Source organism: Podarcis cretensis (genome assembly GCF_951804945.1).
Source record: "Podarcis cretensis genome assembly, chromosome: 10".
Classification (NCBI taxonomy): Eukaryota; Metazoa; Chordata; class Lepidosauria; order Squamata; family Lacertidae; genus Podarcis; species Podarcis cretensis.
In genome coordinates, this window is record NC_137179.1 from 29,801,416 (window position 1) to 29,813,981 (window position 12,566).

The 12,566-nt window shown below is 48.5% G+C and overlaps 2 protein-coding genes across 3 annotated transcripts in view; both read left to right on the forward strand.

Moving 5' to 3' along the window:
* TRIOBP (TRIO and F-actin binding protein) overlaps positions 1-5,604 on the forward strand; it is a 63,910-nt gene extending 58,306 nt beyond the window's left edge. For both annotated transcript variants that reach the window (XM_079992151.1, XM_079992150.1), the window contains exons 18-21: positions 187-300; positions 2,051-2,137; positions 3,169-3,367; positions 4,815-5,604. In XM_079992151.1, coding sequence (XP_079848277.1) covers positions 187-300; positions 2,051-2,137; positions 3,169-3,330 — 363 coding nt within the window. In that variant the 3' untranslated portion in view covers positions 3,331-3,367; positions 4,815-5,604. The remainder of the gene's footprint in view (positions 1-186; positions 301-2,050; positions 2,138-3,168; positions 3,368-4,814) is intronic.
* Positions 5,605-10,272: 4,668 nt separating this feature from the next.
* H1-0 (H1.0 linker histone) lies at positions 10,273-12,566 on the forward strand. Its single transcript, XM_079993841.1, has one exon. It carries the CDS (start codon positions 10,737-10,739, stop codon positions 11,313-11,315), a length of 579 nt encoding a protein of 192 aa, XP_079849967.1. The 5' UTR covers positions 10,273-10,736; the 3' UTR covers positions 11,316-12,566.

Genomic DNA, 12,566 nt, shown 5'->3' on the forward strand with positions numbered 1-12,566 from the left:
GATGATGATGGCCAACTCATAGGATTCTTGAGCAGGGGGCATATTTTAAAGCTGGAGGCATTTAGGACTTGGCCATTTCCATGAAGAATACCTGGAAAGACAGGCTTTGTAAGATGCCAAGTGTCTGCCTGTTCATTTAAGAGCAGCAGATAAACGAAGCCTGACTCTTCCGCTCCTTGTCCCTAGGAGTTACAGAGGCGCCTATCGGAGGAAATTGGGCAACTACGAGCATTCATCGCAGCCCAAGGCTCACGGGATGGTGCTTCACACAACAACGAGAGGAACTCTTGTGAGCTGGAGGTAAGGACTCTTGTTTCTTTTTATAACCTGGTTCAATGCCCATTGTGCGCCAAGTGTCTCAGATATGAAATATGAAATGCTGCTTATATCTGAGAGCTTGCCGCTTGTGAAGTGTCAGGAGAAGAGTAATCAGTTTGGAAAGGAGTAGATATCAAAGCCTGGAAAGGGGAAACGTTTGTGCAGTTGCCTGTGAGAACTGTCCTTGGAATGGTTGTACAGCAGATAAAACACGGAGTACAGCAACTAAGGAGAGTGATTTTGATATGGAGGATAGTGGATATTGTCTGACTTTGTGTGAGCGACCCTTGGCTTTGGGCTTCCTGCGTAATCTTAGGGCAGCCCAGTCCGTAAAAAGATGGCAGTTGTGAGCGCTGTAAAGACAGTGAAGCTTTTCATACTCAAGCAATGCCATGATGAAATAGCAAAGAGTTACATGTTTTATTTATAAAAACATTTATATACCACTATATCATTAAAAAGGGACGCAGGTGGCGCTGTGGGTTAAAGCCTCAGCGCCTAGGACTTGCCGATCGAAAGGTCGGCAGTTCGAATCCCTGCGGCGGGGTGCGCTCCCGCTGCTCGGTCCCAGCGCCTGCCAACGTAGCAGTTCGAAAGCACCTCCGGGTGCAAGTAGATAAATAGGGACCGCTTACCAGCGGGAAGGTAAACGGCGTTTCCGTGTGCGGCTCTGGCTCGCCAGAGCAGCGATGTCACGCTGGCCACGTGACCCGGAAGTGTCTCCGGACAGCGCTGGCCCCTGGCCTCTTAAGTGAGATGGGCGCACAACCCCAGAGTCTGTCAAGACTGGCCCGTACGGGCAGGGGTACCTTTACCTTTACCTTTATATCATTAAAAAAATCAAAGCAGTTTGCAATAGGAATATCTATACAATCAAGACACTTAGAAATTTAGAGTAAGAAACTTAACGTGAAATGTCATAGTCAATGCCTAGGAAGCATGTGTAAAACACAATGAACTTCTCCAAAGGAAGAGCAAGCCATAAGTCTGACTAATCAAAATAGAAACTCAGCTTTAATTCGATTTTTACCTTCAGTTTGCTGAAAGCACTTGAATCTAGAAATGTTTAGCAAACAGAAATCCCAAGCAGGTGGTTAAATCTGGAGGAAACTATAAAACTCAAGGCCTCTTCACACAACCCGTTGAACTTCTGGCAGCCATGAGAGAAGATGGCCGCCAATTATCAGCTTGCAGCTGCTTAACCCCCATCGTGTAACAGCCATAGGCGTCTGACAACCTTGTGCTGAGTTCAGTTTGGATTGGCTATTGGTGTGTCACAGTGAACACTGTTTTGCAGTGGTGTGCTAGTAGTGTGCCAAAGGCTATGATCCATGCTGGTCAGAACATTGGAAGCAGAGGCACATAACTTGTCTTTCTAAGGGCTAGACTTTGACATGGGGCAACCTATTTCCCTCCCCATAAGCTGCCATAGGCTGTGAAGTAGTTATTTGAAGAAGCTTGTGATGAGGCCCAATTGTTGTTGCTCAAGATGGATGACTTGCTGAGTGTAGTTGCACTCTTAGACGACTACTTGGCCCATTCATGAAAATGCGTGTGTGTTCTGATCTGCATCGTACCAGAAGCCATTTTGCAAATATGCTATATGGGACACTTGAGCAACCTAGCTATTGTTGCTTATTCTCCCAAGTGGGTTAGGAAACCTATTTTACCTGTGCCCTCAGCAAGTTTTCAACCCATTTCCTTACCTCTCCCCTTCTGCTCTTCTCTGCAGGTGCTGCTACGAGTGAAGGAGAACGAACTTCTGTACCTGAAGCAAGAAATCCGGTGTCTTAGGGACGAGCTCCAAATGATGCAAAAGGTAGATTCTTGGGAGCAAGTCAGGTTCGCTCGTCAGCAGGGAAAAGGCAGAGCCCCTCCTTTGCTCAAGTCCTGCAGGCAGGGACAGAGTTAGTTGTACTCTGTATGCTGACTTCTGTGTGGTGTTGTTTGGTACCCTGATGCTGATGTCACTGTGCGATTCCCACCTGCAACATCAATCTGCTCTGTAGAGCATCTGCTTTCATGCAGAAAGTTCCAGGTTCAATTCTTGACATCTCCAGGTAGGGCTGGAAGAGTCCCATCTGAAATCTTGGAGATGCACTGCCACTCAGTACAGACAGTACTAAGCTAGATGGTCTGGCTCTTAAGGCAGCTTCTTAAGTTAGGTCAGAATAAGTCTCCCCTGCACTCATTTCCTTGCTTCCATCCTTTCTGGACCATCGAGGGCCAGAGGAAGCTGAAGGCATAGACTTTGGGAAAATGGGAAAGAACGGCAGATATTCAGAAGAATAGCCCTGCTGGACCAGACAACGGCCCATCTTCTCACAGTGGTTAACCAGATGGTAGGCAGGGCCAGAGGCAAAAAGTAGGTAGAGCAATGGAGGAGATTTTCAACTTTGAACAGTAGGCTGTGTTCCTGCCATGTACGTGTCAGAGGTTTATACAGGGAGAAACACACACTTACATCCTGTTAAGCAAAAAGCATTTTCACATTTCAAGGACATGTTCCAGCCAGGCCAAAAGCATTTGAATGCAGAGCCGGGCCAAGAGCACTTGAGTGGAAGGTGTTTCCTGGGGAAAGTACTGAGGGCCCCTGCCCCTGTTCCAAATCTTCTACTTCTGTTTATCAGCTAATGAGACTGTTGCAGAGGACAGCACAGACAGATGTTGTCTCCATCTCCCATCATCCCTGTTGGTTAGCCTTGCTAGCTGGGGGCTGGAGTCTGAACAACATTTGGTTCCACATCCCTGGTGTGTGTACTGCAGGAGATCCTGGAGAATAGGATTTGAACCAAGTCTCACTCTGGGTTGGATACCAATTATCAGTGTGTGGATTCCTTTGCCCTACAGGATAAGAGGTTTGCCTCGGGGAAATACCAGGATGTCTACATGGAGCTGAACCACATCAAACAGCGGTCAGAGCGAGAAATTGAGCAGCTGAAGGAGCATCTGCGCCTGGCCATGGCAGCCCTGCAAGAGAAGGAGATGCTGCACAACAGTATCGGCAAGTAGACGACAGCAGCTATTAGGCCTGACAAGAGAATGTCGGGTGGAGCTATGAATGAGCAAGGGTGCAAAAGCAGGGACGGGATTTGAGAGGCCACCTTTGCTTCCAGCCCGGGGGATGGCACTTATATTGGACATGGCGTCTCTGCCTTCTGCTTGCCAGTGATCAAAACTAGTCTTAACATAAAACAATGTGAAGCTATTCCTTCAAGAAGAGTGTTCTAAAGGTAAAGGTAAAGGTACCCCTGCCCGTACGGGCCAGTCTTGACAGACTCTGGGGTTGTGCGCCCATCTCACTTAAGAGGCCAGGGGCCAGCGCTGTCCGGAGACACTTCCGGGTCACGTGGCCAGCGTGACATCGCTGCTCTGGCGAGCCAGAGCCGCACACGGGAACGCCGTTTACCTTCCCGCTGGTAAGCGGTCCCTATTTATCTACTTGCACCCGGAGGTGCTTTCGAACTGCTAGGTTGGCAGGCGCTGGGACCGAGCAGCGGGAGCGCACCCCGCCGCAGGGATTCGAACCGCCGACCTTTCGATCGGCAAGTCCTAGGCGCTGAGGCTTTAACCCACAGCGCCACCTGCGTCCCTATTCCTTCAAGAAGAGTGTTCTAGGAGGGTGCTATTTCCTTGCCTTCATTCTCGTGTGGGTGTAGGTGTAGCATGTGGCAGCACACATGTTAGAGGTGAGTAGGATAGTTCATACCCCAAAATGGATGGGGCCGTTCCTTTTTTTTTTCTTTCCCTTTTCCATGTTGCCCAAAGGCTCCAGGGGAAGGGACAAATTGCACTTGCCACAGGTCTGAATTGCCAACTTTCACTGTATTTTTGAAGCTAGGCCTAGAGCAGCAGGCTGCCCTCCCTGCATAAGCTCAGAATTGGCCTGCAGAATTAAGATGTGAACACTTCCTTTGTTCTCGGCAGCAAGAGAAGCACAATGTTTTCCCCTCTCTAGTTTTCCTTTGGACTCCAACTGCTATCAGCCCCAGCCAACATGCATGGATGATGGGAGCTGTATTCCACAGTGCTATCTGTGCTCTACAGGATCTACCATATTGGCCTGAATATAAGCCACACTTTCCACCTAAATTCTGATTGTGAAAAGTTAAAGTGCGGCTTATATTCATGACCTTACGGTATCGCTGCTAAAACAACTGCCCACGAGGGTCGTGGGGGGTGGGGGACAAAGGCGTGCAGTGCACTCAGAAGTGAGCGCCAGCCACACACACACCCCATTCATGGCAGTAGAGCCAGAAGGTGGGCCGCACCTGCAAATAAGCCTTGAATTTTAAAGCTTTTGCGGGTGTGTCTTGTATTCAGGTCAATACGGTAAATATCCTGTGCTTCCTTAAAATGGTTCTGGGTCTAAAACAAGTTTATAAACAAGAACTGTTAAACCTGTGGTGTGATGACTGCCATCTCCTAAGCCTTGCACATTTTGGTATGTTTCAGGTGTAAGTTAGTTTCCCTAACTTTGTCTGTTTGCTCCATAGGTTAGTTAGCTTTGTGTACCTTGCTTTGGAGGACAAAGCTGTATCCTAGCAACCAGCATCCCCCTCCAATGGAAATGGACCAAGCCTCCATCAGACTATCCATCACGTGCACCTACATAACTCGGCGTGTTTGGGGCTGGATCCTACTACTTGCACCTTCTTTGGGATTTTATACATGAAAATATATTTTATATGGGGGTGGGGTGTTATATTTTAAAATCCTGTATTACGTTTTTAACCAGCAGTTGACAAGAGAAGTGAGCCAGAGATTCTCCCCAGCCTTCTTTTAGTCATAACAGAATCCTTGTTCCAGGTCCTTGGATATATCTGAAACCACACATGACCTCTTGCTTCCAATTCTCTTCCAAGCAAAGAGACAAAATTTACACATGTTCCAAGTTTATGGCAAGTCTCCTTGGACGGATAGTGTTGATCCACAGTGATCCATGTTTTGAGATGCACTGTGCCAGGAGGAGGAGGATGTTCTTCAGATGAAACTGGTTTTGTTCCGAGAATATGGGTTGGTTTGTTTTTTGTTTGGGACCAGCCGTTTGTTTTCATGTACTAAAAGCAAAGGCAGTTGTTTCCCCCCTTATGCCGATGAAACGTCTATGCATCCTACTGCAAAGTCAGCACCGGCCACATTCCAGAAGCTAGTCTTCCACTTGCGTGTTCCTGTGGGGAGGGATGTCACTGCTAATGTCGCCAGAGCCAAATGATGAAGGTGGCTGATTTTTCTTTCTTTCTGCACAATTATAAACTAACTTAATAAAAATCCTCAAATACCAAAGATGGTGTTGCTTTTTAGTGTGGGCAAAATAAGTTAACATGAATTCTTTACAGTTAACTTAAAGGTAAAGATAAAGGTACCCCTTGCCAGACTCTAGGGTTGTGCGCTCATCTCACTCTATAGGCCGGGAGCCAGCGCTGTCCGCAGACACTTCCGGGTCACGTTGCCAACGTGACAAGCTGCATCTGGCGAGCCAGCGCAGCACACGGAACGCCGTTTACCTTCCCGCTGGTAAGCAGTCCCTATTTATCTACTTGCACCCGGGGGTGCTTTTGAACTGCTAGGTTGGCAGGCGCTGGGACTGAACGACGTGGGGATTCGAACCGCCGACCATACGATCGGCAAGTCCTAGGCGCTGAGGTTTTACCCACAGCGCCACCTGCGTCCCATTACAGTTAACTTAAGCCCTGGTAAATATTCAACTTCTGCATTCGCAGAAGAGCGATGTCTACTTCTCTGGTATCGTCATAATTGGCACTTATCTGTAGCTTGCTTGACTGTTATGTACATATTGTAAAGCAAGAAACAATAGTTCTTGCAGATCCATCTATGCATTTATAAACCTCACAAGCACCAGTCTTGAGATTTCCCCCACCCAAGGCTATCATCATAGACCCAGAAAGGACCACAGCAGTCCTTATAGTGCTCATTTAATTTTATTTCTTACATTAGTTTCCTGGTTTTCTTCCACTGTGGAACCCAAGGTGACGTAAATGTGGTTCTGAGTTCAGAAAAATTATTCATCAATCTGGATGTTGAGCACAGTGAGTTGGTTTGTGAGAAAAAGCTGGCTTGACATTAAAGTTACGTATAATGCATCCATTGGCCCCTTGGAAGTAGCATGACTATGTGAGTGGTCACAAAGAGCACCAGTTCTTCAGAATTTACCCAGATCTTAGCTCAAAAATATGGTGACCTCATGCCATGGGCTGGTGACATTAACAAAGTAGATCCTTGCAGAAAGCGGGATTTAACCCCTCACTGCTCATCTGATGGGTGGCAGGGTTCAATTCTGCTTGGTCGTCATTTCCCACTTGCCATCATTGACAGGTGAATGGGGCCATCTACCTGCCAGTCACAAGTCAGATGATTGACATGTGGAGCATCTGCAGGGGGTGAAATAAAGGTAGGCAAAACTGGGGGTGGGTATCTTCAGTACCTGGTAATGAGGTAACTCACAAAGGAAATGCCATTCTTGTCTAGCGTGGCAGAAAGCTAGTGTCCTTCATTTATATGTTTTTTAAATAAGTCATTTACACCATTGCTTATCTCCACCTCTTGCCTTAGTAATAAGATTTGTGATGGGGCTAGGCATTAAAATACTGAGTTTTAAAATATAATCTTAAATATGAACCACTATTAATTGCCACAGGTTTCTTTGTAAACCTACTGCTTAGAATTCCCTTTTCAATCGAAGTTTCTTTTTAAGAATGCAAATTTGCTCCTTAAAATGGCTGTCAGTGCAGTCTTAAGAAACTGAGCTCAACAGACTTTTTCCTCGGCAAAACACATGTAGTACAACAGCAGCCCATTAAAAAGCCGTTCCCGATCTTATTTCTGTCACCGAGGTGCGCTCCAAAAAACGTCTGATGCATCGGTGGAGATACGAGAGGAAGCCACTAGTGCTGTGGCAAACCACAAAAAGGGAAGTAAAATACCTACCGCGAGAAATCAAAAAGAAAACCACTGTATTGGCTTCGATCAGCGTTTACAACAAAGGGAGCGAGATCTTGCTTACCGTTGAGGAGAACGAAATCTGCAAAAAAAAAATGTTATATTGTGTTTGCGCGTAATGTGGAGAGCAGGAAGGGGCACTCCTTGCACAGTGCAAGGAGGCGAGTTCTCGAGAGGCGCCGTGCATTGGCCAGCCAGCGGCTGCTTACGGCAATCCTATCCCGTCGCATTTTTGAGAGCTCTACATTTGCTGCTGCCCATCAGAGGGCACCCAGCAGCGTGCCGACTACATTTCCCACAAGCCACGGCTCGGGCATCCTACGGTGGCCCAGAGCGACGTGAGCGAGCTTTCGCCTCGGCTGTACCCTCTTTAAGAATTAATCAGCTGACTGATGAGAGGCTCTTCAAAGCAGCTATGACTACTGTCAATAGAGGGCTGTCAATGGGCTATTGTGCACGGGGCTGCTTCCTCCATGGTCCTTTTTCAGGATCATTCTCAACTCTTCACTAAACACTCGCCCAGCCCTCATAAAGCCACTTTCATGAGAACAATTTTCTCAGCCCACAATTTTTTTAAAAAGCGCGATGTCACCTTTTGTCGCTGTCATTATTTCACTAAAAACACTCCATCTTTGCCTTTTTCGAAAAACACCCATTGCAGTTTTGCCTTTTTACTCTACCTGCTGCATCGATAACTTTCTGTTCCTACAGAAAAATCCACGCCCCCCCCAAAAAAAAATACTGGTTAGCGGGGCATTCAGAATTTACACAAATGCAATCCTCTCCCCTGTTAACAACGTTTCTGATACGTCAAGTCAAGAGGAAAGACACCTTAAAAAACGAGTTTCAAAACCAACACGTTATCTACCCACCGCTCCATCCCCGCACCCAAGTGTTAAGTTAACTCTCTTAACTTAGATGCAAAAACTTATATATACAGTTTATATACATGCACTCATCAGGGTAGTGGTAAAGGGTGGAGGCTGCTTGAAGGAAGACGGTCCCGGAACTCTGTATCTTGGCAAAAAAGCCCCACACCCTTATCCAGACCGGGAATCCAAACAATGGAAAGGGGCTAGGTGTGTGCGGACGGGTCTCCCCGACCGTCCCCTGCTATCATTTCACCTTGGAACTCCCTAAACAACTTAACCCGTGTTTAGTGGTGGGTTAACACTACCACGCAAGTCTGTAGCTCTCCCTCACTGAGCAGAATCATATCCGGACACGAGACTCCTTTTAAAATATTTAAATTAGTGTTTGCACTTATTCCAAGTAGACAAACATCAGTCCGACTGCTTTTGGAGGAAGAACTCTACTAGATAAAAACACTAGAAAAGATACGAGCATTTCAAAGATATTGACGTTTATTCGCCTGCCACAGCCATAGAACTGCAATCCCCATGATCATTTTTAAATAAAGCTAAAGGCAAAGCGCACATTTAAAAGCCTTACATTGAGCTGCGATGGGGTTGGGGGGGATCCTATGAGGATGGGGGGAGGTGGAGACAGAGGTACCAAAGTGCCCGATTACATATACATATATTTGTTGCTAGTGTGCTCTCCGTGTTGCTAGGATCCCAGGTTGTTTTTATAATTCTTAAAAAGTATTCTAGAGGTGCTTTTTACTTTCCCACCCCGGAGTTACTCAATACCACAAGCCGTCAGATTGCAGCTCCGCATCTTCAATTTTGCATCCACAGCGCTTTTAATTAATATCTTTATTAAGGAAGAAAAAAATCTGAAGAGGGGAGATGGGGAAAAAACAACCTCAGTTCTTCCAGCAAGATGGCGATGGCACGTACATTTAATCTCCTAACAACAGTTAAGCACTCCCACAGGACTGGGAAATTAGGGTTAACACATTTAAAGAAACTGCCCTGCACCCTACTTCGTCACCTACCTTTCCCCCCTCCCAGATAACTTTTGTCGAGAAAGTAATTTTAAGTAATAGGATCGACTCCACCTTGAAAATCCAAGGAGGAACAAAACAGCCTATGTAAATCTCGATAACATTTTTGTGGGGGTTCAAAGTGATCCGGGGGCGGGGGGACAGGTGTAGTGCAGGAATAGGGGGGAGTTTCTGAAAAGGCGCCGACCCTAGGTTGACTAAGATATGGGGGCTTCGCGTCCCCCCTCCCCAATCCTTTCCTATACAGGCATACTTGTTATTATTTAGAAAACCACTGCGGCCACTGAAATACTTTTGGGGGGAACAAGAGTTAGCGAGGCAAACTCCCCCCCTGTCCCTTTCTACCCCTTAGCTCAAGCAAGGCAGGCCTGTGCCCCCCACCCTGGCCACAGACCCCCAAGTCCAAGCAGGGGGCTGCCAGGTGCTCCTTGGGGGAGGGGATGGCTGCAAACTTCCCATCCGACAAAAAGGAAAGTTTTTGCAGCGCTAGGGCTTCGGGGAGGGGGCGTCTGGAGGGGGGGGTCCACGGGATGGGGGGCAAGGGTCCCCCTAAAGACCCCCCACCCTTGGGGGAGTCACTCCTCCCCCCTCCCCGGCCAGGTCTGAGCTGAGCCTCGCCTGGCTCGGGGCTCCCTGTGTTAGTTGGGGTCTGCTCCCGGGGCCCCTGCGCGGCTCTCGGGGCGCTCAGAGGGCCGGGACGGGGGTCCCCCGGTGGCCCAGGGGTGCCCCTTGGTCCTCGCCTTTCCCCCTGCCGGGGCTCCCCTCGGCTGCTCGGCTATGGGGGCGCAAAGGGGAAATGTCGCCGCGCCCCACTCGCACCCAGCGCCGTTTGGGGCGCCCTGAGGAGGCGCGGGACGGCGGGAGAGCGAGCCGGCGGCGGGGCCCAAGAGCTCAAGGACCGGAGCAGCCGGCGGCCGCGGTGCGGGGCCCAGGAGGCGCCGGGGGACGCGGGAAAAAGCCGCTTTAGGCGGCGGAAGAAACACAGATGTCAGCGGCGCGGCGCCATTCGGGGCCTGAACAGGCAGCCAGCAGCCCTGTCCTCACCGCGGTCCGCGCCTGAGCGCTAAATACCCGGATGCGCCGGCTGCTGCCTAGAGAGCCAGACGCAGAGCGGGAGGCACAGGCAGCAGCGGCGGCGAAGGAAGGAGGTGTCCAGTGGCGCCCCGGAGAGAGAAGCGGGGAAGAGGGGGGCGAGCAGGGCCCGGGCCGCTGGACAGAGCCACGCCAGCGAGGGCTGACCGTGGCCGCTTGCCCGCGGAAGAAGCTGGTCAGGTGCACAGCAGAGGCCTGAGCCGGGAGCTCCTTAAGTTTCCGTGGGGGGCATTCGCCGGGACGTCTGCCCAGACCACACCCCGCCAGCAGGAGCCTTGAGGGGGGCGACAGCCACACTCGCGCGTGGTGTTGTTTTAAGCCACGAGGAGACTCTTTGAGGGGGGTGAAAAGTGTTGCTCCTCTCATCAACAAGGGAGGAGTCCCACGTGCTGTTCAGGAGCCACCCGTGGCAGAGGCGAAGAGCCAGTTTTCCTGAAGGGAAACTTCCAAAGCAAGGATGACCGAGAACTCGTCCACAGCACCTGCTGCCAAGCCCAAGCGGGCCAAGGCAGCCAAGAAGTCGACGGACCACCCCAAGTACTCGGACATGATAGTGGCCGCCATCCAAGCCGAAAAGAGCCGAGCTGGCTCCTCGCGCCAGTCCATCCAGAAATACATCAAGAGCCACTACAAAGTGGGGGAGAACGCCGACTCCCAGATCAAGTTGTCCATCAAGAGGTTGGTGACGACAGGTGTTCTCAAGCAGACAAAAGGCGTCGGCGCCTCGGGGTCCTTCCGCCTGGCCAAGGGGGATGAGCCCAAGAAAGCGCCCGTGAAGAAGGCCAAGAAGGAAGTCAAGAAGGCCGCAACACCCAAGAAAGCAGCCAAGCCCAAGAAGGCTGCTGCCAAGTCGCCGGCCAAGAAGCCCAAACCTGCGCCCAAAAAAGCCAAAAAGAAGCCAGCGCCTGCTCCAAAGAAAGCCAAGAAGCCAAAGACTGTCAAGGCTAAGCCAGTGAAGGCGTCAAAGCCTAAAAAGGCAAAAGCGTCGAAACCCAAAGCAAAGTCCAGTGCAAAGAAGTCAGCCAAGAAAAAGTGAAGTGCAAGCTTGGGACCTTCTTTCTTGGACTTTCTTCTTGACCTCTACTCTGTAAATAGATTCCTTCTTTGTTCTCTACTCCTTTCTATTGCAGCTTTATAAAAGACTGAACTATTCCGCCTATAATGCTTTCAATCAATAGCTTTTTTAAATGACATTCATCAATATGAAAGCCCCTTTTTTTTGTTTGAATTCCCCCCCCCCCAATTAGAATTTTTAAAATAGATTTCTGTGTTCATCTTTCTTCCCCTCCCTCTTAAAGGTATGCAATACTTGTTTGTGTTTTGAGCATGAGGGAAGACCAGGTCAGATAAGGGAATATTTTAGTGTTCCTATTGCTTGGAGATGATTTTTAGAAATATTTGAATTAAGAAAGGGACTTGCATTGGATGACTTTCTTAGCCAAGGCCCTGAAATGGTGGGATTAAGAAAAGTAACTAATAGTGGAAGCCACCCAAGATGGAATAGGGTAACTTCATTTTTTACAGAACTTCAAAATTTCATGGTGGATAAGATTCTAATGTAACTGCATACATGTAGGATGATGTCTTTCTAGCCCTGGCAAGGACTGGATGGACTGAGATAAGCTTTTCACTGCTCTTTCAAGGGGAGGACTTTGCTGTTGTCTGGAGTGGGTGGTAGAGTTGGAGACAAGGAATTAAAATGAACCATGCGGGGGGGGGGGGGGGAGAGAGATCCTCTATTTAAAATCATGATACCACAACAAAGTGGGGATACAGTGAAAATTTAATTTCCTGTCTCTTTCCAAACAAGTCTGACCACTGTCTTGGTCCCTGCCAACTTCCAGGAGAAGGTGTTAACAGAAGCTCCATTCTTCCCAACCCTTCAGTGCCTATCCACAGCTTTTTGTGTTTAAAGTCTTGTGTCTGCAGTGCATCCTACACCTCCAGCAATCTTTATTTTTTCAATTGTGGATCTTGAATGGGGGAGGGAGGGAAGAATGAATGTAGAGGGGGCAGACTTGTTATTGAGGTAACTTTATAAAGCTGTGTTACCATTGCTTAGGTTTGGGATTGGGGTTTTTTCCCATGAGGAGGGGGAATGGAAAGGATAATTTTCAGTACTCCCATTTTTATTTTTATTTTAAAAGATATGCTTGTTTAAACAACGGAAGATTCTCATAGGACTGATAGCTGATTGTCCATTTTATTTTGTATGTGTAATTTTGTGCAAGAAGGATTTAGCTGTCTTTGTAATTTTAGAGTTAAAAATAAAATGTAAACAGCATAA